The following is a 27,415-nucleotide window of genomic DNA, read 5'->3' on the forward strand; positions in this document are numbered from 1 at the left end:
GGATACTTGTCTGTATAACTTCACTTCCAGAGGTGTTATTCCTCTTTAAAAACTTTATTTAACTCTTGGTAAAAACAAACACGTGAATAAAAGAAATATCGGAAAAATTGATTTCTGATTTTTTTTACCATATCATATTTTTTTTATTAAATCTAGTCAAGAGGAGGAGGATATAATGCTCACCATTGTTCCTCAGTATTATGTAGATGGTTGTCCATTTGTGCTCCGTGCCATCTGGATCCTGTATGGTTCTTGTTCAATTGCTGGATGAATCCATTCTAGTCTTCCCGTTCTTGGGTTTCTTTAAGCATGTAAAAATAAGAAAAGCTTGTGTGTTCGCTTAAGATCACAACCTTGAATCTTTATTTTTGGCTTATGTAATACAAAGAACTAATTTCATTAAGTTTACATCCATGTGGTTAATGGGATCATACCCCCCACCCTCCAATTTTAAGTTTAATTTTTTTGGACCTATGCAAAGCTGGGATCAGTTGGATAGTCATTTTGCTGTAACTGCTGGCCTGTATCCAGGAAACTAATGGGGAGTTTGAGTTGCTTAATCACCCTAATTACAGAGCATCAAGGGTGTTTAGCAGTCAGTCTCGTTTGAGAGTCCACTTTTTATGCTTCAGGACAGCCCTGGCAGACAGATGAGTGCTGACTGTAGGCAGGCCTAAGCTGCACGTTTTTGTCTGTGGATCCAACCGTTTCTCAAGCTAGGGTCTCGATTCGTGCCCGTCTAGTTTTGCCAACATTTCCTCCCCTGAATATGAGCGCCGCGCCGCACACACTGACTGCAAAGCTGCACCGAGGCGCAGCCACGGAAGGGCCTTGGGGCTGCTGTTATCTGGGCTAGTGTAGTGACTCAGCGAGCGGCCCGGGACTCTGCCTCGAGCTGCATTTCCCACCCCGCACGCGCCCGCCGCCCCGGGAACTCAAAGAGCCCAGGAAACTTTCCGTCTCCTCTGATTGGCTGTGCGCGCTGGCCAATGGGAGAAGGCAGGATTCCAAGTCGCGTTGTCCCTCAGCCGCTCGCGCGAGATTTCTGCTGCGCCCAACCGGCCCGGGTGGGAGCTGCTGGGGCGGGGTGAGAGGGACCCGGAGGGAGTCGCCATGTTGCTGGCGGTCGGGGCTCGGCGCCTGAGGCGGGCGGTGAGTGCGGCGCGGCGGTCGGGGCCCGCTCCGCAGGGAGCAGCGGCACCCCCTGAGCGCCGGGCGGGGGAGCTGCGCCCCCCTTGGAGCCCTTCCTGGGGCCCGTACGGCCGGCCCCGCTCCGGCGCTGGCTCCCCCCACCCGCTCCGTCCTGGGGAGCTGCCTGGCTCGGCCCTGTGGCCCCGCAGCTAGGGCCGGGCCGGCTGCGCCCCGAACTGGGCCAAAGGTCACCCAGAGCCAGGGAGACGCGAGCCGCCCACAGGACCCGTGGTCCCAGCCACGGCCTGGAGCTGGCAGGCAGCTCACGAGGGCACCTGCCCTGGGGCGGGGCCAGGTAACCCAGACCATCCCTGCCAGGTGTTTGTCCGACCTGTTCTCAAAACCCTCCAGTGCTGGGGGGCTGGAAACCTCTTCCAGTGCTTAACTATCCTTAGAGTTGGAAAACTTTTCCTACTATCTAACCCAAATCGCCCTTGCTGCAAACTAAGCCTGTTACATTTTACCATGCCCTTGGAGGACTTGGAGAACAAACTGGTAGGTTTGGGGCATCATTTAAGACAGCACAAGCAAGGAAAATGCAGAGCGAGAGGTTTGTTTGGTCTAATTTATATTGCATTATGCAAAAGAGTACCCCTCTCAGACTCTGGACTTCCTTGAAAAGTTCTTAATCAGTCTATGGAAACGTATTCTTATCTGACTTCGAATAATGGCTCATGTGAAATAAGACATTCATCTAATAGCAAAAGTCTAAAAAGTTGTCCTGTCGAGCAGGGGCCCAGGACTCTCACTTTTCAGTGATAAAAAACCCTGTGTAGCCCACTGATGAATTAAAATTACTGCAGCTGTAAAAGACTCTTGGTTTTTAGTGACTGGAACTTAGTTTATAAAAAGTCGTGTGTATGTGTCAAGGGGAGGCTTAGCCAGATTTGTGGTGATAAAATAGGCAGAGAGTGGGAATATACCTTAGTACCACAGTAAAGTAGATAGTGCATCTTGGTCCTGAGTGCCCTCACCTCCAGTTGACTGCAGTGGGAATTGAATGCATGTCTTTGCTTTGCAGGATTGAGCTTAAACTAATTTAACTGGGAGCCATGCATGTAAAGGTGGGATCTGATCACTTTTATATGTTAGGCCATAAAAATTTATTTACTTTTTGTTGCATCATACTCTGTGTTCCAGCTTGTATGTTGCTAAGCTTTACTACTCCGTGAATACTCAGGGTTACTTGGTGGGTGGGTGAAGGACATATTTTATCTAATCTTTTATGCTGTAGTGGGAAGGAATTAAGCAAGTTACTTACAGGCCACCTACCTAAGTATCCCTTTTGGTAAAATGGGGACAAGCTTTATTTGTAAAAAATATTTGAGAATCTCAAAGGAAAGTGGTATGGAAGTACAAAGTATCAATGCTATGGATATATCAATGGATTTTGTCATTAACAAACAATGGTTTAGTGCAGGGGCAGTGGACAGGCTGTCATGTTAGTTTCACTGTTTTTTAAAAGATACAAACTGTCATCCTGACCAATTTGTTTGTGTTTTTTGTATTTTTAGATTAAAGGCTCTTTGGGACAGGGATGATCTTTTCCTGTATATCTGTACAGCCCCTTGGTTGGGTGCTATTACAGTATAAATAATAATCCCTTATTATGACCAATTTAGAGTTCCAAGTTCCACAAAATGAGAAACACAAAGCCAAACTCCTTGATTGTCAACATTTCCACTCTTATTCTTGAATTTGTAAGATGAACTATATTAGCAATATTGTGATCAAGACTCTCTTCCCTGCATTTTTTTAAATGGAGCATTTGTAAAGTATGAAGGATAAGAAGAAACTAGTAATTTCAAATTATTTATCCCATGCAACAAAGAAGAGGGGCAAGGAATTTTAATGGAAGAATCCTGCTCTGATATCAGCTGTCACGGGAGATCATATTTAAATATACTGTATAAGTGGCTTTGTAAACAAGAGCACAAAACAATGCCAAGGAACCTGGACTTTCAACTTGTTTACTGCAGAGGAAGCTCCAGTGGCCTGTTTATGTAGGTATAAGGTATAATCTTTGTTCTACTGTTCAGTTGAAACTAAACAGATGTAAAAGACCAAATTCACCACTGTTACAAGTGAATGTGACTCCGCTGATTTAAGTGAAGTTTTGGGAGGTCATGTGGATGGTGAGAAGGAATTTGCAATTATTGGTGACTTTCTTTCTGTACCTAAATCCTGGACTCTCCATTGGTAGTAAAACACATTTGCCTCATTTTTTTAATGTCATCTAGGTTTGATTCTCTTTAAAAAATCAGGGAAAAAGCCAATTTGAGGTATTCTAGAATATAATTTTCTACTTAATGCAGCTTTTATTGAGCTACTTTTACAGATTAGGGTATCTTTAAAATAGAGAAATTATTGATTAAGATAAACCGAGTCATACTCTTAAATTAAATTGAGAGGTGTCCGCTGCAAGATAGGGTATCTTGGGGGGTGGAGGGAGGAAGAGGATAATCAAGAGATGTCATCCATTTCAGAGGAGCTCTTTTCTGAATGAAGAATCCTGCAAATACTGTATCTAAATAAGAAGGTAATAAGAAACTTACTAAAATTAGGCAGCCACAGGTCCTATATCTGAAACCAGTTGATTTCTAATGTGTGCTAAGGAAAACTCCACTTACTCCCTATGAGTAAATAGTGATGACTGGTAAGGCACATTCTAGGTAAGGTATGATGATGATAGGATAGCTGTATGGTATTAGTATTTCAATGACTCCATTAATTTTTAAAATTTTAAATTAGTGCCCTAATAACTTTGTAAAACATTGTTCTGTGGATACTTTATCTCCAAGTTACATGTTAGAGAGTTAAAATAATGATACATCAGGTTGTTTGGATAAAGTTATGCCTTACCTATTTCAAAGTTTTCCTTTTTATTGGAGTTTTTAAAGTTTACAAACGTGTAACTACTCAGTATTGGTATTTTTACCCAAATGGGGATGCAAAAAACCTATTAGTTCTCTCTCTGCATGGTGGGGTGACATTAGAGAAGAAAAATATTTTGAATGTTAATTCACTCTTTTTGTGCTGCTTCCAACTCCTTGTTTTGGCTTTTAAGATTGGAGGGTAAAAGTTGTTGACCTTTTTCAGATTTCAATAATGCTTTTTTTATTGCACAAAATATCATCTTCTTATCTCTTTTGGACTCAACATATCTATAAATTCAATACTATTTCCCACCTTTTTATATAAATATTTGAGATCCTTGGATGAAAGATGATATAAATATAACTTGTAATTTTTCTGCATGCCTAGCAGGCCCGTATTTGACTTTTCTAATATCTAGTAGTCTTTCACTGAAGGCGTGCTCTTTTTTTTTTTTTCCCCTTCAGAATCTATTCTTGCTGTGCCTTTACTTATTTTACTGTGTGGCTTGATTTTTGATTCTGTTGAGCATTTTCAGTTTTTGTTGACTTTGGTGCAAGTTTGGGGTGTTTGGTATATCTGAAAATTGTCCCATGGTCTTTATTTTATTCTCCACTGCATCCTCAATAGCCGTTCTCTTTTTGCCTGGCATAGTCATTCACATAAATAGGTTTCCTGAAAGATGACCTGAGCACTACAATATGTCACTTGAAATAATTGGTATTTAAATGGCCAGAGTGCAAACAGGGCTGGCTCTAGGTTTTTTGCCGTGCCTCGCTTTTTTTTGGCTTTTACACATTTGCATTTTGCAGTTTTGTTTTTGTTATGACTGTTTAAAATTTAAAAAATTGAAAACCCAGAATTTGTAGTTAACGAAATAAAATTTTCCTACTAGTGTAATTTTAACATTTAATTTTAACAAAATCACAATTACCAACAATTTGGGTTCAACTATACACAGTAATGAAAAATGTTAGTGTCTTCCAGTTTCTCATAAATTAAAAGAATTTAGATGAACTGAATTTTTCTGGTTTTTATACTTGCGTAGTCTTTTAATAAGTCAGTGAAATCTAAATTTTTTGCAATGGTACTTTCAATTGATATTAATGCGAGTCCTGAAAAATGATTTTGAGACATGGTGGACCTCAAATAATTTTTTAGTCATTTCAGTTTTGAGAAACTGTGCTCGTCAAAAGCCACTGATACTGGTAATGTTAAAAGAAGGTGTAATGCTATAGCAGTGTTTGGAGTGAAAAAATCATTTCTTGCTATAAATTCTAATACTTTGAGGAGAAGTTTTAGGACTTATTAGCTCAGCTAAAGCTATTAATTCATCATACAGTTCTACTGCATCAGTGTCATCAGCGTGATCACTACTGAGCACTAAATGTAGGTCTTGGCAGTGCTTCATGAGGTCTTCTTTGGAAAACCGATTTTTAATTTCCAATATTGTATAAAAATTCAAAAGTTTCACAATGACCATGCAACTGACAAAATCTTTCTTCAATGGAAGTTATAGCTGCATCCAAACTACAATAGAAACTTTCAACTTTAAACCTTTCATTTGGATTGAGAATAGGATCATCACGAGCCTCATAACAAAACTGTCTTGTTTTTTTCCCGGAGGACGAATGAATTGTTGAGCTGCAAACGTCAATTCAAAATCAAGATCCTCTGTTACTGTTGTTACTTCTTTGACACTTTCTTCAAATCCTTCATCTGAATGGTATTTTTCTGAATATTCCAGGGTTTTATTCAATATCGTCTTTGCCTGGGATATGTCTATGGTTATGTTCTGCATAACTTTGCTGGTCAAATTAATTTGATTTAGAATATTATGCCAAATAACCGTGCAACATGAAAATGGAAACTGCATCATTTTCTGAGCCAATGTTTCAGCTTCATGTTGAAATGAAGGATCATACGACAAGTCCTGGCTTATTTCAAATAGTGCATTGTAAATCTCTTCTGATGAATATCGTAATGGTCTAATAGTATCTATCTTGCTTTACCATGTAGTTTAAGTGTGAATTTTTGTTCAAGATGGTTGTTCAAGGCTGCCCAATGGTGTGTGGAAGCATTTAAAAAAAAGTTGTAAATTGCTTGCACTGTGGTAAACTATGAAATGGCCTCTTTAGATGCTTTGGCGGCATCACTGACAACCAGATTGAGCGAATGTGCATAGCAAGGAACAAAAAAAGCTTGCTTGTTTAAATTCAGTATTCTTTGCTGTACAACACGTTTGAGCCATTGTTGTACCCTTGACAGTGCATATTTTCTAAAGGTATTCCATAGTGTTCCAATTTTTGTAGAATTACCCCTGTGAGGGCTTTCCCAGTAGTTTCATTCACTGGTATAAAATCTAGAAAGTGTTCACAAACTTTCACTTCTGCATTTTCATCAGTTTTCACAAATCGTAGAACTATTGACACTTGCTTGGTTTTGCTCAGATCTTGAGTACAATCAACTATAATTGAGTAACATTTGGCATGTTTCAAATTCGATAAAATATCATAATTTCTAATGGAGTGCGAAAATTGTATTCTCATTTTGTGTATTTTTACCCAAATAATGGGTGAGAATCTCTCCATTTTTCACTCTTTGTACATGCTCAGCCATAACATTATCAAATTTTGCAAATAACTCAACCAATTTTAAGAAATGTCCATTGTTATTCTCATATAAAAAATCTGGCGACCAATGGAATGCGAGGTGCTGTTCGGCTAGGAAATTAATGATTGCCAGTAAACATTCCAACACAGCTTGCCAATGTGGGATTTCTGAATTTAGTTGACATTGCTGTACCGCATCGATTGTTGTACATAATCTGTTTGACAGCTCAGTCCAATTTGTCAAGGAGCATAAATGATTTTTTGATGTTCTTTCAAATGCTGATGCAAATTTTGCCAGTCATTAAAACCTGCAGTTGCCAGAAGAATGTCCAAGTTACAGAACAATTTGCAGCAAAACAAAAAACGACATATTTGGTCTGTGAATACACTAACCACGATCTATTTAGTTCCCCATTTTTCATTTTTTTCTTCATACTGGATGCCATAAGTCAATGATTCTACTCATTAAATGGATATTCAACTGTAGAATCTAGTTTTGAAGGACCTTTTTTCACAATCATTCACATTGCATCAGTAATTATTGTCGGCGATGTACTTGGATCCGATCCTATGTCAGTCTCTCCACTTTCCAATAATTATTCTTCAGTTTTAGATTTGGATAACGGTTCTTCGTTTCTGGACTCTTCAGTTGAAGAAGTAAATCTTTGGATGGATTGTGATTGTTCATCTTTATCAGTTAGTGAAGATAAACTTTGGTCAGATTGTTCATCTTTGTCAGTTGATAAAGATAAGCTTTGGTTTGATTGATCTTCATCAGTTGATGAATAATTACCTTCAATGCATTGCTTAGAGCTTTCTCCTTGATTGTCGACTTTTTTAAAATACTTTTTTGAAGTACAAGAGTTTTTCTGTATTTTTTTGCTGTTTCTCTTTGTTGCCGGTAGGCAGCACCAGAAAGTCATTTTCTTTTTTGTTCTGGCATTTTACCCCTATAACCACTAGCACCAATGCAAAACGGAAATTAGCGCGAATGGCATTGATAGAGCAGCACAGTACGCACATGTAATCATGATTTGAGTGACCGTGTCACAGTCTGACATGATATTTTTCGTGCCACGCTCCTGTCGCACTACTGTACTTGCCGTAGGTAAGGTGCTAGTCATTGGGCGAGAGAGCTCCCCACGAGCTCGGACACACACTGGACCCAGCCCTGCTGGTGTTTTTTCAGCACTGAGGCTGCCCAGCTGGGAGCCCGAGGGACATGCAATGGAGAGAGCTCTGGGGCTGGAGGAGCCAAGGAAAAGGTGCTGGACTTGCTAGATAGATGCTGCCCCTCTCTGACAGGTCTCTCATCCCCTGCAGTGGGGGAGGCAGAAGGAGACTCCAGGCACCAGCACGCTGTGTGGGGCTGGAGAGGGATGTGGCAGCCTCTGGGGCTCTAGCAGGCAGAAGCTCCCCAGGGATTCCAGGGACCCTCTTACCTTGCTGCATATCTCTCCTGGAGTGGACTTGTCTCCAGTCGCTGCTGCTCCCATGGCCGGGGTTGGGGCTGCTGCTGGATCCCAGCTGCGCTCATCCTTGGTCTTCACTTTGGCCCCGGCATGAGTTCAGCTCATCCCCTGGCAGGAGGTGGTGTAGAGGGGAGGAGGAGGAGGAGGCGAGGACAAGCCGAGGAGGAACGGCCTGCCCAGGTGCCATGTTCCGCCCGTCCTCTGCAGCCGGGGCATGGCCATGCTATCGGCTCCTACCTGAGGAGGGGTGGGTGGTCGCTGCCTGCGGGAGAGCGGCAGGGACACGCTTCCCACTTAGCCAGCTCCCTGCCCCGCCGGCAGAACAACAGGCTGGTTACTGCCCCCGGGGCCATCAGGATCCAGCCCAGGACGCTGCCTCAGGTTTGAGCTGGGGCCTCAGCATTATGCCGCCCCAAGCACCTGCTTGTTTTGCTGGTGCCTAGAGCTGCCCCTGAGTGCAAAAGTCTTTGATGTGAAGGTAATTTTTTTGAAACATGAATTAAAAACACACATTTAAAACTTAGGCTAGGCAGCTGATTGATCCATATGCACCTGTATTTTTATTATACAGTAATTACAGAGCAACATGACTGAGATTTCTAAGAGTATTACAATAGCATTATAGGTCATAAACATTGCAAAAACAGTATGAGTATATATTGTACCCACTCAGCAGTATTTTAAAATCCCAGCATTCACTATCTGAAAAGCACCAAAATAATAAATGATACTTTAACTTTGTAGACTAAAACAAACCTAAAGAATAGAAACCTAAAAACCTGAAAGAAACTGCAATTTAATAATGCATTTCCATGGTGAAGTGGTGGTAGTCATTGAGTACTTCCATCTTCTGTATTCACTTTTGGATATTTTACTTCCTAAAACTTCTGGGTTCCCCTTTGAGGGGTGGGAAAGAAAACTCAGGTTTTCTGCATGGAATTTCCAATAGGTCATTTCTATTCCTATCATGTTAGGAATGTTAACGTAAGGCATGGGTTGGCAACCTTTCAGAAGTGGTGTGCTGAGTTTTCATTTATTCACTCTAATTTAAGGTTTCATGTGCCAGTAATATATTTTAACATTTTTAGAAGATCTCTTTCTATAATATATAACTAAACTATTGTTTTATGTAAAGTAAATAAGGTTTTTAAAATGTTTAAGCAGCTTCATTTAAAATTAAATTAAAATGCAGAGCTCCCCCAGACCAATGGCCAGGACCTGGGCAGTGTGAGTGCCTCTGAAAATGAGCTTGCATGCCACCTTCAGCATGCGTGCCATAGGTTTCCTACCCCTGACGTAAGGGGTAAGGTTTATAATCAGAACCCACTGTAGCTCTTGTACCTTTATACCACCTTTTGGCCCCAGGCAGCTTCTTCTCCTGAACCTGTTAGGACAGCTGTATTACCTCCTGAGCAGACTCCAAAGGTCCCTGACTCTAGGGAGTGTCCTCGGACAGGGGTAAGAAGTGGCACTGTGAAGGCAGCTGATACCTCTTCTCTTGTATCCTCCCATGCAGTAATGAAGATCTTGGAGGATCTTGGGTGCATTGTCCTTGTGGGGCTATATGGCACTAGGTGTGCAGGAAATACCTGGTTACTATCTTACATGGTCTTATGTGTTTATAGGGAGAGACTTAAATATATCATGACTTAAATTCTTTGGAAAATAATGCAGGGGTTTTTTTGGGTGTTTTTTTTTAATGCACTCTGTTAGGCAACCAGTCCATATAGTTAACCCAAAAGGCTACCTGCAATAATGTTCTGTGATTTTTGTGTATCATTTGTGAGTGGCCAGTGCTTGGCTAAATTAACCTCTTGTATGTAAAGAGGCTGTAGTCAAACTAAACTGAAGTATTAGTGAAACATAGTGAAACAAAGTAACAGTGTTTAGAATCCTTTCTTTCATTTCAATTTGATCCTCTGCCTGTTTTTGCAATTTTGTTTGATTTGTAAAGTGCTCCAGAACAAGTTCTAAAGAATTACCAGAGAGTCTAGTAAGTAGGTTGGTCAAGTAAGTATTTTAAGTAGCCATATTGGACTCTGATGGGATATTGTTTGAATCATCAGAAAAGAGTTGAACATTTTAAAATAAAATATATTACTTAGCTTCAAGTCTGATACAGTCCAATAGACTTTTTTATTAAGGTTTCTTTAGACTGCAAACCTGCCTAAGACCCTAATTATTGGTTTGTTTTCCCAATTCCCAACAATTAATAAAGGCAAAGTAAGAATACAATATTTTTTTAAAAATAAAATAAACGCAGGTTCTTTCTCTAGGAGTTTAGTCAAAGCTTTGTTTGAAAAAATTATTTGTTTCAAGCAAATAATTTACACTGCTGTAAGGCAAGTATCCTCTGTTTCTCTTCCATTATGTCCTGCTTCCTTTCCCTTGTAGATTTCATCCTACAACCATCCAAATTCTTAAATTACTTCCATGTGCTCAACAAACTATTTAAGGCATTTAACCAGACTGATCAATTAACCTAAAAATCTAGTTTATAAATTGTTATCCCTAGTCCTGACCAGTGTCTTCCTATCATCTCAAAATGGCTATGCAGTATATGTGTAGTATCTGAAGTTCAGAAGATAGTCACTTGCTTAGTGCTTGGTACTTCTAATAAAGCAGTTTGAAAGTACCATCTGTTAGTTCAGTTGGTCTGTTCAGTGTTACTGGTTAATGTTGTTTTGTACAAATGAAATGCTTTCTGTAAGGCACTAGATGTTCTCTGTAAAATACTATAAAATACTGTTTGTTCCTTCCACATTTAATTGTAACCCTGTGTGTTTTCCTCTTTTTTTTTCCTTCTTTTCTTTTTTAAGGCCTCATTGCTCCAGCGATTTCAGAGTACATTGGTAATAGCTGAACACACAAATGAGTCTCTTACACCCATTACGCTAAATGCTATCACTGCAGCAAAGCAGCTTGGAGGTGAAGTATCTTGTTTAGTAGCTGGTACCAACTGTGACAAGGTAAGAAACTTGATTATTTTTCTTTCTAGATGTGTTTAAAAAAAGTAGTGACTACCATTAAGTAAACCAAACAAGACTTGAATCAGTTTCAAGAATGACGTTCAAGTAGGAGGAGCTATACCAATGGTCACTAGTCCCAAGGAAATGTCCTGCATTTAAACTGTTGCTCTTCGAAACTGAAAATATGCATATACGGTGTGGGGTTTTGTTTTGTTTTGTTTTTAAAAGTGACTATGCTAAAAGGGACTCTCAACTTAAATTTTTCTTCTTAAATGAAGTTTTTATAAATCCAAAGGCCAATCAAAATGTTAAAATTCCAGTTTAAATAGCTATTTAAAAACAAATATTCTCCTGTAAAGTTTGAAATCCAGGTATTGCAGCACTAAGAATCTGAAAGCAAAACTTGCTTACTGACTTTTATTGTCCATTCTGTGAAAATGTCAAAAAGTAAACAGAGCATAAAGAATGACAAATAGAACTTTTAAAAAATCTCACTGTTAACAATCAAAGGTGTTACTAATGTAAGGATTTGTTTACAGTGTATGATTAAGATGTTAGTGTTTCCTGACCTTTAAAAGCATACTACACATTAGAGAACCAATGCCTTGTGTGCTTGCCAGTACTGTTGCTTGAATCATCTGAAGAGTCTATAGAAGACCAGTTTTGTTACACTGTCACTAAGGGTATGGCTACACTTGAAATTTCAAAGTGCTGCCGCGGCAGCGCTTTGAAGTGTGTGTGGTCAGCGCACCAGCACTGAGAGAGAGCTCTCCCAGCTCTGCACATAAACCACATCCTCTATGGGTGTAGCTCGCGGCTCCCAGCGCTGCGGCACTGATTACACTGAGGCTTTACAGCGCTGTATCTTGCAGCGCTCAGGGGGGTGTTTTTTCACACCCCTGAGCGCGAAAGTTGCAGCGCTGTAAAGTGCCAGTGTAGCCAAGGCCTAAGGACTTCAAGAATAGCCTTTTAGCACTGACACCTACAGGTCAATACAGTTTAACTGTATAAAGACTGTGGAAGTGATGTTGATCATGTCTGATAATTTGTAAAATTAAACTGAGTGTGTGCTGAATTGTTTCTCTTGTAGTGATAAGTTTTATCTTAGACAGAGAGCCATACACATGGCAAGTGACATTAAAGTTGTGGCATCCTCTGTAGTCACAAATCTCGAGAAAAGGGATTATAACTTAACTGTAAAGACTGGTTTTAAATTTAAAACCTGACATTCTAGGTCTGAGACCAGGAGCAAACATTTACCGAGTTCTAGAAAAATCTGTTTTGGTTCACGTTTTGTAACACGTCCATTTGCACCCCTTTTATTTTGGAGACTTTTTGCACTCATAACTAAATAGTGATGGGTGAAACTTGTTCTCTTTCAGTACTCCATGTGTTGTGTGTGGTGGTGACCCAAGTTATTTTAGAAAATTATACTGCATATAACATGAACTTTAAAAAGAAAGTTGTAAGAATGTGTACAGGTGGACAAAAAAGTTGTCATACATAAATAATTGTTATGTAGTGGCCGCTTCGGTTTCCTCTCTTACAGCCTTTGGTTTTCTCTCTCTCTCAACCCTTCAGGAAAGCAAGGAAGTAGTGTTATTTGGGGCAATGCAAGTGTCTTAACACGGTTCTATCAATACACCGCAATGTGATTTGCAATAATTGTTTTGTAGCTTAAAATTTGCTTTTGTGTATGTAATACAGCAAAAACATAACTGCATATCTGAAACCTACAGCAATTCAACAGCTAATGTCAGACTTCAGTACAAACGATTTCTATTGTAATTAACCAGAGGACTACATCACTGCTTGTTTTCCTTAGCACTTGTAACATAAGCCCTATATCATTGAAATAAATGGCAAAACTCATTGATATCAGACGAAGTAAGATTAACCTCTTGAATAATTCAGTTAAATCAGTTGAAGCATTAGGCTGACTGTTTTTCATAGTAATTGTTGATCACTTTTATAATAAATGTTTATACTCTTGTAGGGGCTCTCCTCCACCTTCTTTAACTCAGATCCCACCTTAGAATTGTTTTTGAACTTGGAGGCTCCTCCACGACCAGATAGCAGTGCCTTTCATTCACATTTGCCCTGCCCACTGCTTCATCACAGTAAGAGTGACTGGGCCAAATTTGAGCATATGGCTTTGCTGGCATTTCAATTTTACTGTAATTATTGAAATATTTGAAGGCTCACTGTCCCACACCTGTTGAGAACTGTAGTTCCAATTTAATAACATAAGGTTATTGCACACTACTATTTACATGAGGCTAACTTGTCTTATGATGGTTTCTTTTGCAGTTTTTGTCTTATTCAAAAATAGTGTGTATTTATATTGGAGAGGCAGCATAGTCTAGTGCAGGGGTGGGCAAACTTTTTGGCCAGAGGGCCACATTGGGGTTGCAAAACTGTATGGAGGGTGGGGTAGGAAAGGCTGTACCTCTTCAAACAACCTGGCCCCCACCCCCTTTCGGACACCTCCCGCTTCCTGACCCATCCAATCCCCCTGCTTCTTGTCCCCTGACTGGCCCCTCCCGGGGGCCCCTGGCCCCTCCAGCTCCCCATGTCCCCTGACTTGCTCTGCCCCCTATCCACCTCCCTGACAGGCGCGCCCCCCCCCCCCCGGGACTCCCACGCTTATCCAACTCCACCCATTCCTCATCCCCTGATTGCCGCCTCGCTTCCCCCCCCCCCCCCGAACCTCTGCCCCATCCAACCACACTCTGTTCCCTGACTGCCCCCCAGGACCCCTGCCCCTTATCCAACCGCCCAGCCCGGCCCCCTTACCATGTCGGTCAGAGCAGCATGTCTCACAGCCACGCTGCCTAGCTGGAGCCAGACACACTACTGCACTGCCCTGCAGAAGCACGCAGCCCCACTGCCCAGAGTGCTCCCCGTGCGGCAGCATGGCTGCAGGGGAGGGGGTATAGTGGGGGAGGAGCCGGGGGTTAGCCTCTCCGGCCGGAAGCTAAAGGGCCAGGCAGGATGGTCCTGTGGGCCAGATGTGGCCTATGGGCTGTAGTTTGCCGCCCACTGGTCTAATATGTTGGCACTGGACTGGGAGTTGGAGTCCTGTGTTCTGTACCAGTGAATTCTGCCAATGTCCAGCTATGTGACCTCAGGCAAATCTACGCTTTTGTTTCACTCCTGTCTTTGTCTTGTCTATTTAGATTGTGAGCTCTATGGGGAAGGCACTGTCTCTTGCTATTTGGCCTGGTCTACACTGAGGGTGGGAGTGGGGGATCGATCTAAGATATGCAACTTCAGCTATGAGAATTTAAATTACTTACGTTGCGTCCTTGTGGTGTGTCGCAGCTCCCCCGTCGACTTTGCTTCCGTCTCTTACCAAGCTGGAGTTCAGCAGTCGATGGGAGAGCGATCGGGGATTGATTTATCACGTCTACACTACATGCAATAAATTGATCCATCGCTACCTGCTGATCTGGCAGGTAGTGTAGACGTACCCTTTGTTTGCACAGTGCCTAGTGCCCTGGAGCCCTAAGCTCAATTGGTCCTCTAGGTGCTGGTGTAATACTACTACTAATATTTTTGTAATCATAGGTAGCAGAAGAGCTCAGCAAAGTACAGGGCATTGCAAAAGTTCTAGTGGCTCAGCATGATGTATACAAAGGATTTCTACCAGGTGAGCATTATTTGTATACAGCCAAAAATAGTTTGGTGTCATTCTTAGCAATGAAAACTGTAATTGAAAATTATACATGAGTCTGTTGTAAACTGTGACATGTTTTTCCTCAGAGGAGCTGACTCCATTGATTTTGGCAACTCAAAAACAGTTTAATTACACACACATCTGTGCTGGAGCATCTGCCTTTGGGAAGGTGAGCAGATAAGAAACGCACACAAATGTGTAGCATGTATGAGGCTAAGAGGCCACGATACGTAAGTGTGAGTCAGAAATCCGTGAAAGACTTTTCATATATTCTGTAGCCATGCTGGACTTTTCTGAAATGTTACAGCAGTGTAAAGGAGCAATTTAAAGCAAGTGTTTAATTGTAATATATTAGTCATAGATAAATTTTGCTTTCTATGTGGATGTTTAATAAAACAATCATTTCAGATCTCTAGTTCCTATTTATGCCGTCCAAAAAGAGAGACTAGTATAAAAAGCTAACTGTGGTAGCTCTTTTATTTTACTTTGTATTCAGTTGTGTGGTTTGCATTGATGAAGAAGGAAAGCATGCAGGCCTTTTAGCACTAAACTGTTTTGGGTTTTTCTACATATGTCTATGGAGTAATGCAGACTAGAGTGTAAACATTTTTCTAATTGTGCATGAAAACTGCTAACTAACTCCGTTTTATATTTAAAATGTAAGTGCAACTCTCTCTTCTTATTTATTTATTTATTTTGGTTTTACGTTGTCTTCCACATAAGTATTCCATGAGTAATTCGATCTGGCTTCCCTTAGATGAGCTTTCGGTTGCAATCCGTATCAGTCTTTATGAACAAAACTAAAACACTTATAGAGTTCTTTAGATGCTTTTTGTCCCAATGCAGATTTTCTTGGCAGCTCTGACTTGATATTTAGCTGGCTAAAAATGGCAGCTTCAGCTTTCTTGTCCTAAGATCTCTGTATGAAGAACCTATTCTCCTAATGTCGAACTCTGACGTTTACATTGAGTAGTAATTTTCTGTGGGAGTAATTCAGTTTATCTCTTCCTGTAGTAAGGTACTACTTAACATGACTAAAGGTACCAGAAGTGTACCCGTATTTTGTGCATGTTGTACAAGTCGGGGGAAGAACTTAACCCTTTGTCCTCCTTATTACATATAAGATTTGTGCTGCTTCTATATTTAAAAACATCAGGGAGGATGCTAAGTACACATTTCGTAGTCAACTATATACTAAAAAGGAGTGTCTTTCTTAAATTTTGTAATTTTAAGATAGGAGGGTTTTTTTGTGTCTGCTCAAGTACAGATTTGTTCCTCATTCTTGGTATTTGGGAAATAACTTCTACATATATTTAAAAAATAAAAATAAAAAAACCCAACAACCCTACTCATTAGAAGCCAGCAATCCATAACTGTCAATTTTGGGAGCAAATGGCATCTATATTCAGTTTTAAACTATTAAAGCAAATAAGCATCATAATTCAACATATTGAATTAAGGGTTTACTTACTGTAAGTCTCATAAAATTTCTAATGTTGTTACAGTAATGGGCTTTCATTTGACTGCAAAGGCTACATGAGTAGCCATACTAGAAGTCTATGGTTTTGTGTGTCCTCTCACAGATACCATTATATAAAAGTTAAAATTGGGACACTGAATGTATCTTAATTATAGTTCATATGACAAGCAGATTTATTTTAACTTTCTTACATATTTCGGGTACAACCTGTCAGCATTTAGAACATTTTGCTAACTTCTCATATTTAACTTTTTAGAATCTTCTTCCCAGAGTGGCAGCTAAACTTGATGTTGCCCCTATTTCTGACATCATTGAGATTAAATCACCTGACACTTTTGTGAGAACTATTTATGCAGGTGAGCAATTCAAGACTGTGTGTATGCTGTACTATAAGGACCTGATCCTGCTTACCTGTGTTATCAAAACTCCCATTACTACAACTTGGGATGTGAAAGGAATTTCAAGATAATGTCCTAAATCGCTATGGTTAACCAGAATGAAACTAGAAAAAAAGTTATTTTTGTAAAACCATGTAGAATTTTCCCTGGTACTATAGGATTGCAGCTCAAAAACCAGATCTAGCATTTTAATTAATGATCTCTGCTGATGTTTTTCATACATATTGTATTTCTCTGTTAATGTACTTCTGATCAGATTTTGCAACGTGTAAGACATTCAGATAACTGTCTGACTTTATTTAATATGACTAGCGTTAGTTCTGATTTCAGATATCCATAAGGTTATTTTTCGTAGTTATGTAGACATTGATCTGATTATTTGTAATATTTAATTGACTTTCTTTAGTAATTATTTGCAGTCTTTGCTTCAATCATAGTTCTCTAATGCCTGTCTGATCCTATGTTTTAATTTTTTAAATTTAGACATGAGCTCATTAGCCTGTTTCTTAAATTTTGTTGTGAAAGGATTTTCTTTCCTTAGCCTACATGGTATCTTGTGGTAATTGTGATATTACATTTGAGACATGACATAGATGAATTGCAATGCATTTTAAGTTGCTTCCTTGTAGTTCACAGATTCAAGGGTTTTTTGTTTTTGTTTTTTGTTTTAATCGGTAGCTGATATTCTAGCATATCTTTCCCCTCCACTGTTCCTAATTGAGAGAGATTTGGTCTTGGATATCTTAACTGACTTACTGTTTGATGTAGTGGGATTGATTTTTTTTCTTAAGTCATGTGACAGTTTTTAAAAGACCTGTTCGTAAAATGGAGGCTCTTCATACTGTGTTGTGAAGTTACAATCCTGATCTTTGAAATGTAAAAATACCTAAAGGTGGAGAGCTCATTTGAATGCAGTCATGCTGCTCTGATCAGAAAGGGGAAAAGCATTTTCTCCACACTGGCACGTTTCTCAAATCGTGTGTGATAGGAAGGAAATGTAAAAATATTTGTAAAATGCAGTTTTCAGCCTCCTGATTTTCTGATTTTGGTGACCTAAAACTGCAGTTTTAGGGATATAATCTTGTGGATTTTTTTTTTTAAACACTGCATTTTCTGCTAGAAGCACTAGTATTTCTTATGATTCACTGATACTCTGTGCTGTGTTTTTTGCAAAATGATATCTTTCCTAGGAAATGCTCTGTGTACTGTGAAGTGTGATGAAAAAGTAAAAGTGTTTTCTGTACGGGGAACCTCTTTTGAAGCTGCACCAGTGAGTGGTGGTAGTGCTACTGTAGAAAAAGGTGGGTGTTTACTTTGATATATTTTCATCTTTTTGGTTTTAGTTTTGTGCAAAGCATAACTTGAGTTCACAACATTTCTTATCAAAGCAAACTAATTGTAATAATCTTTGTATTGTGCTTAAGAGCTTGTACTTTTTAGTTTTGCCAGCAAAGGAAAGATACATATTGTCTGTCCACTTGCCTTTTCTCCTCTTCTGATCACACCTGTCTTAATACCAAGTAACTATTTCACTCACTATGCCTGCTTTTTGGCCTTGTGCTGCAGCAATCTTACAAGTTGTATATATTTAAAGTTGAACTAGTTTAAGCTTAAATTGCTTTAAAAAACAATTTGGTTAAATTGGTGCAAAACAGTGTGAACATTCACAATTTGATTTAATCCAGTTCTTTATCAATTTAGCGTACATTGATTTCTTATCATATTAAGATAAATTGATAAAAAGATTTAAATCAGATTGAATGTCCCAAACTGCGTTTTGCACCAGTTTTAAATAAACTAGTTCAAAATAACACTTTCAGTTAAACCAGTGCAACTTTGGATACAGACAAGGCCTTAGTCACATGTGTCCTTTCTTGGTCTGGGGCCATTCAAGACTGTTCCATATATCTGCCAGAGGGAGTCAGTAGCACTATGATAAGTATTGCGTTTTCTCATCAATGAAAATATTCAGGGATGTTGAGCTACCGCCTCTGAATCCTTCTCCAGCATTGACCGTGTCAACTCAACTCTGATCAATGAATATTAGCATGTTGCACTGTCATTAGATCACTTAAGCAGCTTGACTCTCTCTCTTTTTTAATAGTAGTTGAGCTGCTTCTAAGGAGATACATTGTGTGTATATTACAAGCCTTCATTTTAGTCCAGTTTAATAGGCAAAGTGAAAATAGTTTTCAGTTAACTTTGCATGTAGTACTACAAATAAAATTTAAATGATCTATAAGTATAATACGGAGGTAAATTATCTTAGAGGCTAATAAATGGACTTAGAGTTCAAACACAGTGTGGAGGCATATGAATAGAATCCATGCTGGAATGGATTCTTGTTCACTTAGTTTCTTATGTAGTCCTTTAGCTTAAAGCAGAAAAAATTTTGCTGTTTTTAAAAAATTAAGAAATATGTACTTTTTACAATATCGTGACATAAGCAGTAACGGCTTCATCACCAGTTGGTCAGTCTGAATGGATTGAGCAGAAGCTAACAAAAAGTGATCGGCCAGAGCTCACGAGTGCAAAGGTGGTCGTATCGGGTGGTAAGTAGATAATATTTAAGTAGTGCTGAGTTTCAGTTAAACTAATAGCTGTAGCAGAACTCCATCTCTGACCTGCTCTGCTGTGTCTAGATATTATTTATTTACAGTATGTAGCTCTCTTTTTGGGAAGAGGGCAGATGCCCAACATCATGTAAACCGCAAACTGTGAAAGCTAGTAACAAATGCTGACATATTTTAAGGTCGTCATCACTTTTAGCAGCTCTGGAAATGTAAAGAGATTTATGCAAATATTTTTAGATCCAAATGTGACTTGCATTAAAATTAGTACAACCAGTGTACAATAGCTCAAGAATTATCTGTTAATTAAAAATTAATCTCACTATCCCCAAGTGAGAAAATAAAGTTATATGATGTATTTTTATGTATTAGTTTGCTCTGCAGTAGGAGATCTATATAACTAAAGCCAGCAGAGGGAGCACAAATTGACAACAAATCCTGTTCCCAGACTTTAGAGAGAATTGATGATGCTGTTGACAAATAAGGAGGCAAACAAGACAGGGCAGTGTTGATGTATGGATAAGAAATAACCACATATTAATCAAATGGAACAGAGCAAAATCTGTATGAATTAAAATTTTTATTTTCAAGATTCATAGGGGTGCTTAGAACTGTTGACTAAAATGTCAAAAGTACCCCTTGCAAAAAGTACTTGAGTGTCTCTGTGAATACAAGTATTGGTAATGTGCGTCATGTATGCATACATTCTCTATTACAAGGTATTTGAACAGAATATCAAATGTCTCCTTCCTTTTTTACCTTCAAGGGCGAGGTTTGAAGAGTGGTGACAACTTCAAACTGTTATATGACCTTGCAGATCAGTTGCATGCTGCAGGTAAAAATTTTTTTTCTTGTTTTAATTGTGGGTGTTTGAAACTGACACAAAAGAACAAGGCTTGATAGCATTAGTTTTTTGATAGTCCCATCCAACTACTGACGTAAAATTGCTTTTTATATAGGCATTATGGTATGTTTTTGCCATTGATGACATCTTAACACTGTAAAAAGGAAACACTCTCTTTTCTTCAGACTGCATGAGTTTTGGTGAAATATCTGAATGGTACCTTGTAAACAGAAAAACTCAACATGAGGAAATTTTTCATACATATTTTTAAATGGTAATATCACTTAGTTTTGAATTCAAAACTCCTTTGCTATGTAAAGCATAGGTATTCAAATACAGACATTCAATGAAAATGGAATACATTAAAGTAATTTTGAATATCCAAGTATAATTATGTCTTTGCTAAATGTAAATGTAAACCTGTATCTTTTCATGATTTAAAAAAAACCCCAAAGATTAATATTAGCCATTGTCACATTTTAGTATCGTTTTTTTGGGTAGATGATGAGGTGGTATGTCACTTAAAAGGCGCACCTTTTAACTTAATCTAGTCAAAAAAAGTGAATTAAAAATAGCTTTAGGTATTGCATCTGCACCAGAGCTCCCCTGGCAGTTTTTGTGGTTTTACAGTCACATTTTCTAATTTTTATTTTTTAAGTTTTTTTTCCCCTCCGTTAATCTATGGTACAGACAGGAAAATCTGACTGCATAATGTGGTGGCAAAATATACAAAAGTAAAAAAATATTTTCTCTTTATTCAGCAATAGTAATTTTTAGATTTTAAATGTAACAGTAATAAGTAGATATTTTCAAACATAGTTTTGTTCGAAATTGACTTTCAGGCAATGTTTAAACTAGGGGTGACCAAACTTACTGACTCTTCAAGTTGCATACGATAATCTTCAGTTGTTCAAGAGCCACAGGGCATGCCTGCCAGGGCTCGGGGCTTCAGCCCTGCGGGGCATGCCTGCTGGGGCTCGGGGCTTCTCCCCCATGGGGCATGCCTGTCAGTGCTTCAGCTGTGCTCCTGCTGAAGCCCCGAGTCCCAACAGACATGGCTCAAGCCCCAGTGTCCCGCGTGTGGAGCTGAAGCCTTGAGAACTCCCCCACCACAGGGAAGAAGCCTCTACTCCCCCCTCCCCACCATACACACACACACGGTAGGTGGAGAATGCGAGGAGGCTTGGGGATTCTGAGCTGCACTTTAACTGTAAAAGAGCTGCATGTGGCTTATGAGTCATGGTTTGGCCACACCTGCTTTAGACACTTTGATTTTTCTTTTATTTGTAAACTTAAATTTAAGCAAAACATTTATAACTGACCTCTTATCTCCATGGGCGCATGATGTGATACAAACATAACATATATAAGGTAGGTGAAGAGTAGGGGAAAGCACTTGTGTGCAAATATTTTTTTGATGAAGTGAAGGGTGGAAATATGCCAGACTTAAATATACAACTCTTTGGTGGTAGGAGTAGGGATTTCCTGTTGCTTATGAAATGCATTAGCACTTAATAACTAGAAACTTCAATCAGTGGTACAGAGGGAGTACTATAAGGATATAATCTTAGGAGAGAAATTTTCAAATACATTCCATAGCATGGGACTCTTTGCTAATATGCAAACTAAATTTACTGGCTAATATTTTAAGAGAAAACTCTGAAAATATTTTCTTTCAACCAGTTGGTGCTTCCCGTGCAGCAGTTGATGCTGGCTTTGTTCCCAATGACATGCAGGTTGGACAGACAGGCAAAATAGTAGCACCAGTAAGTATGGAAATATCTATCTTTTTCATAAGAGAACTGTATGTATTCCATATCATTAATAAAAATATAATCATGTATTTCTAATATAATGCATATAATGAGTCAAGATTTAATATTGAACCTAGCAGCAGCATCCAAGTACATCCTATAAAAAATGCACCTTGCATTTTAAGGTCATAACAGCAGAATTCCTGGTGTAACATTTTTTCCACTTATTGTTCACCTGAAGTGTTCTGCAAGTTACCTCAAGTAGGTGTCTGTATGCTTAATTCCTTTCAGTTATCTATGTGAACTTGTTGCATCTTTCAAGGAGAAGTCCTTGACTTACTGAATGCCATAATTGCTGGCATTGGCTTCTAATTCTGTGCATGCTATAACTTAACTAGTAATTCTGTAGTTAGGCACTTTACAGAGCTGTTCCTCATATGCATGCTAATGATGTGGTGTTCTAAGCTCTTAGGTAACTCTGACTGAATTGTTGCACTGTACACTAAGCAAATCTTGTGCAACAGATGAAAATGCCAGAACATCAAGCATCAGAGAGCCTGTTGGATTACAAGTTAATGGGAAATAAACAAGGAATGTTGACTATATTGCAAAATGCTAGTTCAGGGACATCTCAGCTGTGAAATGTTTTATAAAAGTCAAGGATCATGGAAGAGCAGCAAAGAATCCTGTGGCACCTTATAGACTAACAGATGTTTTGGAGCATGAGCTTTCGTGGATGAATACCCACTTTGTCGGATGCATGTAGTGGAAATTTCCAGGGGCAGGTATATATATATGCAAGCAAGCAAGGATCATGGAAGCATTAGAGGGCATTCTAGAGACAAGGACATCTAAGCTTTTTTTGATCTTCAGCCCTAGAGGCAGTTATGAAAAGTTGGAATGGAAAAGACTAATTTTTGGAGGGAGAAGGCTCACTCCAGATGACTGATCACATCAGCAACTTGTAAAAGGTATAAGAAACTCATATAGTCTTGGTGACTGTAGTTAGACTATCAAAATAATTTGGAGTGGATAGACAAGGCTTACTATTTTGTCAATAAATTAATCTTAATGGATGCAACCATGTGAATGTAAATGACAGTTAAGAAATCCTTTTATCAGCATTTTGCTATATTTACTCATTTTCTTTAAATGCTTTTAAAAATAAGCAGTTGTATAGAGCATTAAAACTTAAATTTTTTTTTTAATTGAAAGAATTGTTCCAAGTTAGCTATAGTCCCAAATGACAGGTCAAAAATGCAATATACTGTAACTTACATAAACTATTTTTATTGTCTATCTGTAAGTTGGAATTTAACCAAGCTGAACTGATAGTAAAAAGGTTAGAGTTACTAATCTGAAGAGAGAATTTTGTACCATAATGCATGCATATCTTAGATGTGAAAAGGTCTAAAAATGCATGTGCTTGACCTCCAATGAATCTTTCCTACTGAAAGTTAACTAGTTTAAGCTTGTAGTCACTTCAGTTCTTTAGCTAGAGAGTATGTCTTTATAACTGAAGAGGAGGTTCACCTAGAAAAGTAATATAATTGGGTTCTTTGAAATAGAATAAAGGGATACTAGGTACAGAACAGTTATCGGAAAGGGGTGACTGCAAGCTTTGCTATGAAGATAGTTTAGCAGGAGCCTGTAATGTAGTATGTTCTGAAAGTTTTTACTTGAGTGCAGTCACAAAACAACCTTGTATATTAAGTAATCACATTACTTGATTCCTTAGTTTTCCACTCGGATTAGATAGAATTGAATTCTGACTTAAATCATGCATCGCTCTATTTGTTGTAAAAAGCAGGAAATGACTCTGCTACAAAAAACAGCTGGACTGTGAGAGGTCTGTGCTTTTTAGTTTGAGGGGAAAAGTGTTCCAGTGTATGCTCTTGCTATTCTATTTATATCTGCTTGCATGGCCCCAGTGGGGGACTGGGATGGATCTGGAATTGGGTTTGTTGTTAGACTAGAAAGGTGGAGACTAATTCTGAGAGCTCAGAGGCAGGGGAAGAAGGGTGTGAGTCTTGCTTCTTTTTGCCTGCTAATGCAAGGAGGTGCTTTCGTCCTGTTAATTGGTAATGCTCTGGGATACGTCTTTTTCTTTCCTTATTTTTTTCTGTGGATGTGGTGAGAGGGGAGAAATTTTGGTCCTTGACCCTTAATTTTTCCTTGGCTGACTACAGATTTAAGAATGCAGCTCAGCTAGTGCATAACAGGACACTCTGTGAATCCCTACAGTCTTATGAGGTTTTTTTTGCACAGTTAAGAGCATTTTCTGAAATGCTAATATGCCAATATATGACCATGTGGCCAATTTTATCGTTTTTTAAACAACACACATTCTTCTTGGAATGTTCCTAGAAAACTTCCATAAAACCTTTCACTTTTCTTCAGTGACTGGAAAAATTAGTTGAATAAGAAACTCAAATACAGATGTTCCATTTTGGACATGAGACTTACTCTGTGTGCAGTACACTTTTAACTTTCACAATAACTTTGCGTTTGTAAAATCATCTACCGTATATACTTGTTTATAAGCCGATTTTTTTTTTTTTTTTTTTAGTAAAAAAGAGAAGTACCAGAGAAGGTCGGCTTATGAACGGGTATAGAGAGGTAGAGGTGGGATACTGCCCCTCCCCCCAACAGAGGGAGCAGGGAGAGGCAGCAGAGCAAGAAAGGAAGAGGCAAGGCCAGAGTCTCTCTGCTTTTGACCATTCTGCTCTCCCTACAGCCTCTGAAGCAGCTGCAGCTCTGGGGCTGGCAGGCTGTGGCCGTGCCGCTTGGCCCCGCCCCCCAGAACAGGCTGTGGCCAGGCCAGAGGCATCCTCCCCAGAAAAGGTGGGAAGGGATAGGATGGGGAGAGTGTGGGGGTCCCGGGCTGGGGGTGGTCACAAGGATTACTCCCCTGACTCTCAGCTTCTCCCCTCACCCCCCCCCAAAAAAAAATTCCCCACCAGTTGTTGTCCCAGCCTGTCAAGGTAAGCAGCTAGCACGCCAGGACACTGTTTACTTAGGTTTATCTCCGTGCCTGTGGACGCTGGAGGTAAACAAACCATCTCGGCCCACCAGCGGCTTATCCTGATGGCCTGGGAGCCAAAGTTTGCTGACCCCTGAATTATAGGGTCGGCTTATGAATGGGTTATAAAAATTTTCCATTTTTACTTATCCATCTGGGGGTGGGGGGCAGGCTCAGCTTATAAACGAACCAGCTTATGGTCGAATATATACGGTACTTTCATTCTTGAGTTTCGTGCATTTTATACTTGACTGGAGCATTTGTAATGTTGCTCTTGTATGTTTTTGAGTTGTTGTCCCAGATTTTTTACGACATTGGGATTTATTACTTTATTTTAATGTAGACTTTGTTACCATTGACTCCAAATGTCTGTTACGCTAGCAATATTTTCTTGAAACTTTTGATATCCAAATAAAAACTCCTCTACTGGGCATTTTAGCCTATAGATAAGGAGGCAAATTGTGTTAAGATTATCTGTGAACTCAGAGAATATTGTTAGGCATAAGGAGTAGCATGTGTCTGCTGAACCTTAAGCTAAAATCTTTCTTACTAATGAAAAATCCTATTTATCCAATTAAATTTAATATTAATTAGTGATAAGAAACCTTATTTTGTGTTCTTTGCTTTAAGAGTATGTTGTTTACAAAAAGACAGTCATTTTCTATTACACTGACCATATAAAAATTCTGCTAATGTACAGAATTTATTTCTTAAAATAAGTACCATATGCTGTCCCTGTTTTACTAGTGGTGTGTTTTTATTATTTTATTTTTTCCTTTAACTCTTTTTAGGACACTCAATTCAAGTAGTTTTGGATACTCAATTCGTTACAGGTCTTTTTGTGAATGCCTGAATATTTGATTAGAGATTTAGATTGTAAATATTCATTACAGTAATGTGGTTTGGAAAATACTCCATTCCCAAACAGGAAACTTATTCTTGCTGAACTGATGGGGAATTTTGTTCTGAAGCAGAGATTTCAGTTTACGCAATTAAAATACACCACTTGCATAGATGTCCACAAAAAGCTAGTGTGTAGGTAAATAAAACTGTGTTTATCAACTGTTTAGATACATGAAAACAAGTACTTATGTCCCATTTATGATAGTATTCCACTTAGAAAAGAACACCTTGGTGTTTCATGGAGCTTTGAGCTATTAGCATTAGCAGTGTTGCTGCTGTTCTTAAACTGGCACATGGCAGGATTTTCTGTCTAGAATTTAATCATTAAAGCTATTGAATTTTGAAGCTGTTAAACTTGTAAGCTCCTTCAGAGAGAGTATATGAGGGGCAGCAAATTGTTGTAAACCTTATGTGATGTCCTGCAAAACCTTGAAGTTGGGGTGGCTGGATGAGGCTTAGAGACGCTATAGGAGAGGCAGGTGATGTGACCTTCCAGCCTTATAGGTCTTCAGGAAAGAGATCAGCAGATCCCACAGAGGTTTGGTGCCTCTGTGCTACTCTTTAGCTACCCTTTTCACAATGGCTGCATAACTTCTACAAGAGCTGTGCTGCCATTGGCTAGGCCTACCATTTATCTGGGCAAATGTGAGGGTATGCAAGTCCAAAGATACGCACGGCTGCTGCTTTAGGTATTCAAGGGGAGAATATGGCATCCCATAGTTTCTTCCCCTCTTGGTTCTGACTTTGTCCCCTGAAACTCTGTGGGAGCCTGCTTCCTCTGTAGATGCTGAAACTGTTCTCCTAGGAAATGTTGGGAGAGATGATTCTAAGGAGAGCAGCATGTCCTCTGCTTGTAGGAGTACAATCTAGTTTTAAATGGCAAGTGGAGTAGTCTTTGGGAAAACAGTGAAAGCTACCCCTTCAGAATCTAAAATGATCTCTTTACTAGGAGGAAGATATGCATTTGCTCTTTCATCCTTTTATCTCATCTTGGACTACCCTAAAACTCCTCTCTCTTTGATACTGACACCTTTCATATACTTGTAGATAATTGTTCTATACGCATTAGCTGTCATGTATCCAAGCTATTTAGTGGAATTTTTTTCCAGTCTTTTCTTGCAAGTTCTCCATCTCCTTAATTTAATCAGAAAAATATGAATAGTGATTATGAATTGTTTAAGAATACTTGACTAGATACATCCAAAAGCCACAGTTGAGGAAGAAGGCCATATTGGTTTAAAAACTGACCTGGTTTAGAGGGGAAGTGAAGGCAGATGTTGGAAGAAAGGGGAAGTTGATAGTAATGAACATAAATCTGAAGCTAGGGATTGTAGAAAATTGATAAGAGAAGCAAAAGAACACAAGGTGAAATCTATGGCCAGCAGAGATGAGGATAATACGTTTTTAAAAGTGTATTAGGAGCAAAAAGAATTCTAACAGTGTTATTGGTCTATTACTAGATGGAAATGTTAAATTATCAATGCAGAAAAGGCAGAAGCGTTCAATGAATATTTCTGTTCTGTATTTGTGGGGAAGAAAGATGATGTAGTCATATCATGATATAACACACACTTTCAATTCCTCTAGTACAGAGGTGGGCAAACTACCGCTCATGGGCCACATCCGGCCCGCAGGACCATTCTGTCC

At 39.1% G+C, this 27,415-nt stretch overlaps 1 protein-coding gene across 4 annotated transcripts in view; it reads left to right on the top strand.

Annotated features, from left to right (window-relative positions):
• The first annotated feature begins 989 nt into the window (after positions 1-989).
• ETFA (electron transfer flavoprotein subunit alpha) overlaps positions 990-27,415 on the top strand; it is a 48,836-nt gene continuing 22,410 nt past the window's right edge. The window contains exons 1-9 of one of the 4 annotated variants that reach the window (XM_050967061.1): positions 990-1,152; positions 10,969-11,118; positions 14,689-14,770; positions 14,884-14,966; positions 16,534-16,633; positions 17,866-17,976; positions 19,123-19,227; positions 20,012-20,080; positions 21,773-21,855. In XM_050967061.1, coding sequence (XP_050823018.1) covers positions 1,114-1,152; positions 10,969-11,118; positions 14,689-14,770; positions 14,884-14,966; positions 16,534-16,633; positions 17,866-17,976; positions 19,123-19,227; positions 20,012-20,080; positions 21,773-21,855 — 822 coding nt within the window. In that variant the 5' untranslated portion in view covers positions 990-1,113. Of the gene's footprint in view, positions 1,153-1,551; positions 1,687-5,773; positions 5,792-10,968; positions 11,119-14,688; positions 14,771-14,883; positions 14,967-16,533; positions 16,634-17,865; positions 17,977-19,122; positions 19,228-20,011; positions 20,081-21,772; positions 21,856-27,415 lie in introns of those variants that run through there. The other 3 variants (XM_050967062.1, XM_050967063.1, XM_050967064.1) reach the window with 3 other exon arrangements.

The sequence above is a fragment of the Gopherus flavomarginatus genome, chromosome 9 (assembly GCF_025201925.1).
Source record: "Gopherus flavomarginatus isolate rGopFla2 chromosome 9, rGopFla2.mat.asm, whole genome shotgun sequence".
Lineage (NCBI taxonomy): Eukaryota > Metazoa > Chordata > Testudines > Testudinidae > Gopherus > Gopherus flavomarginatus.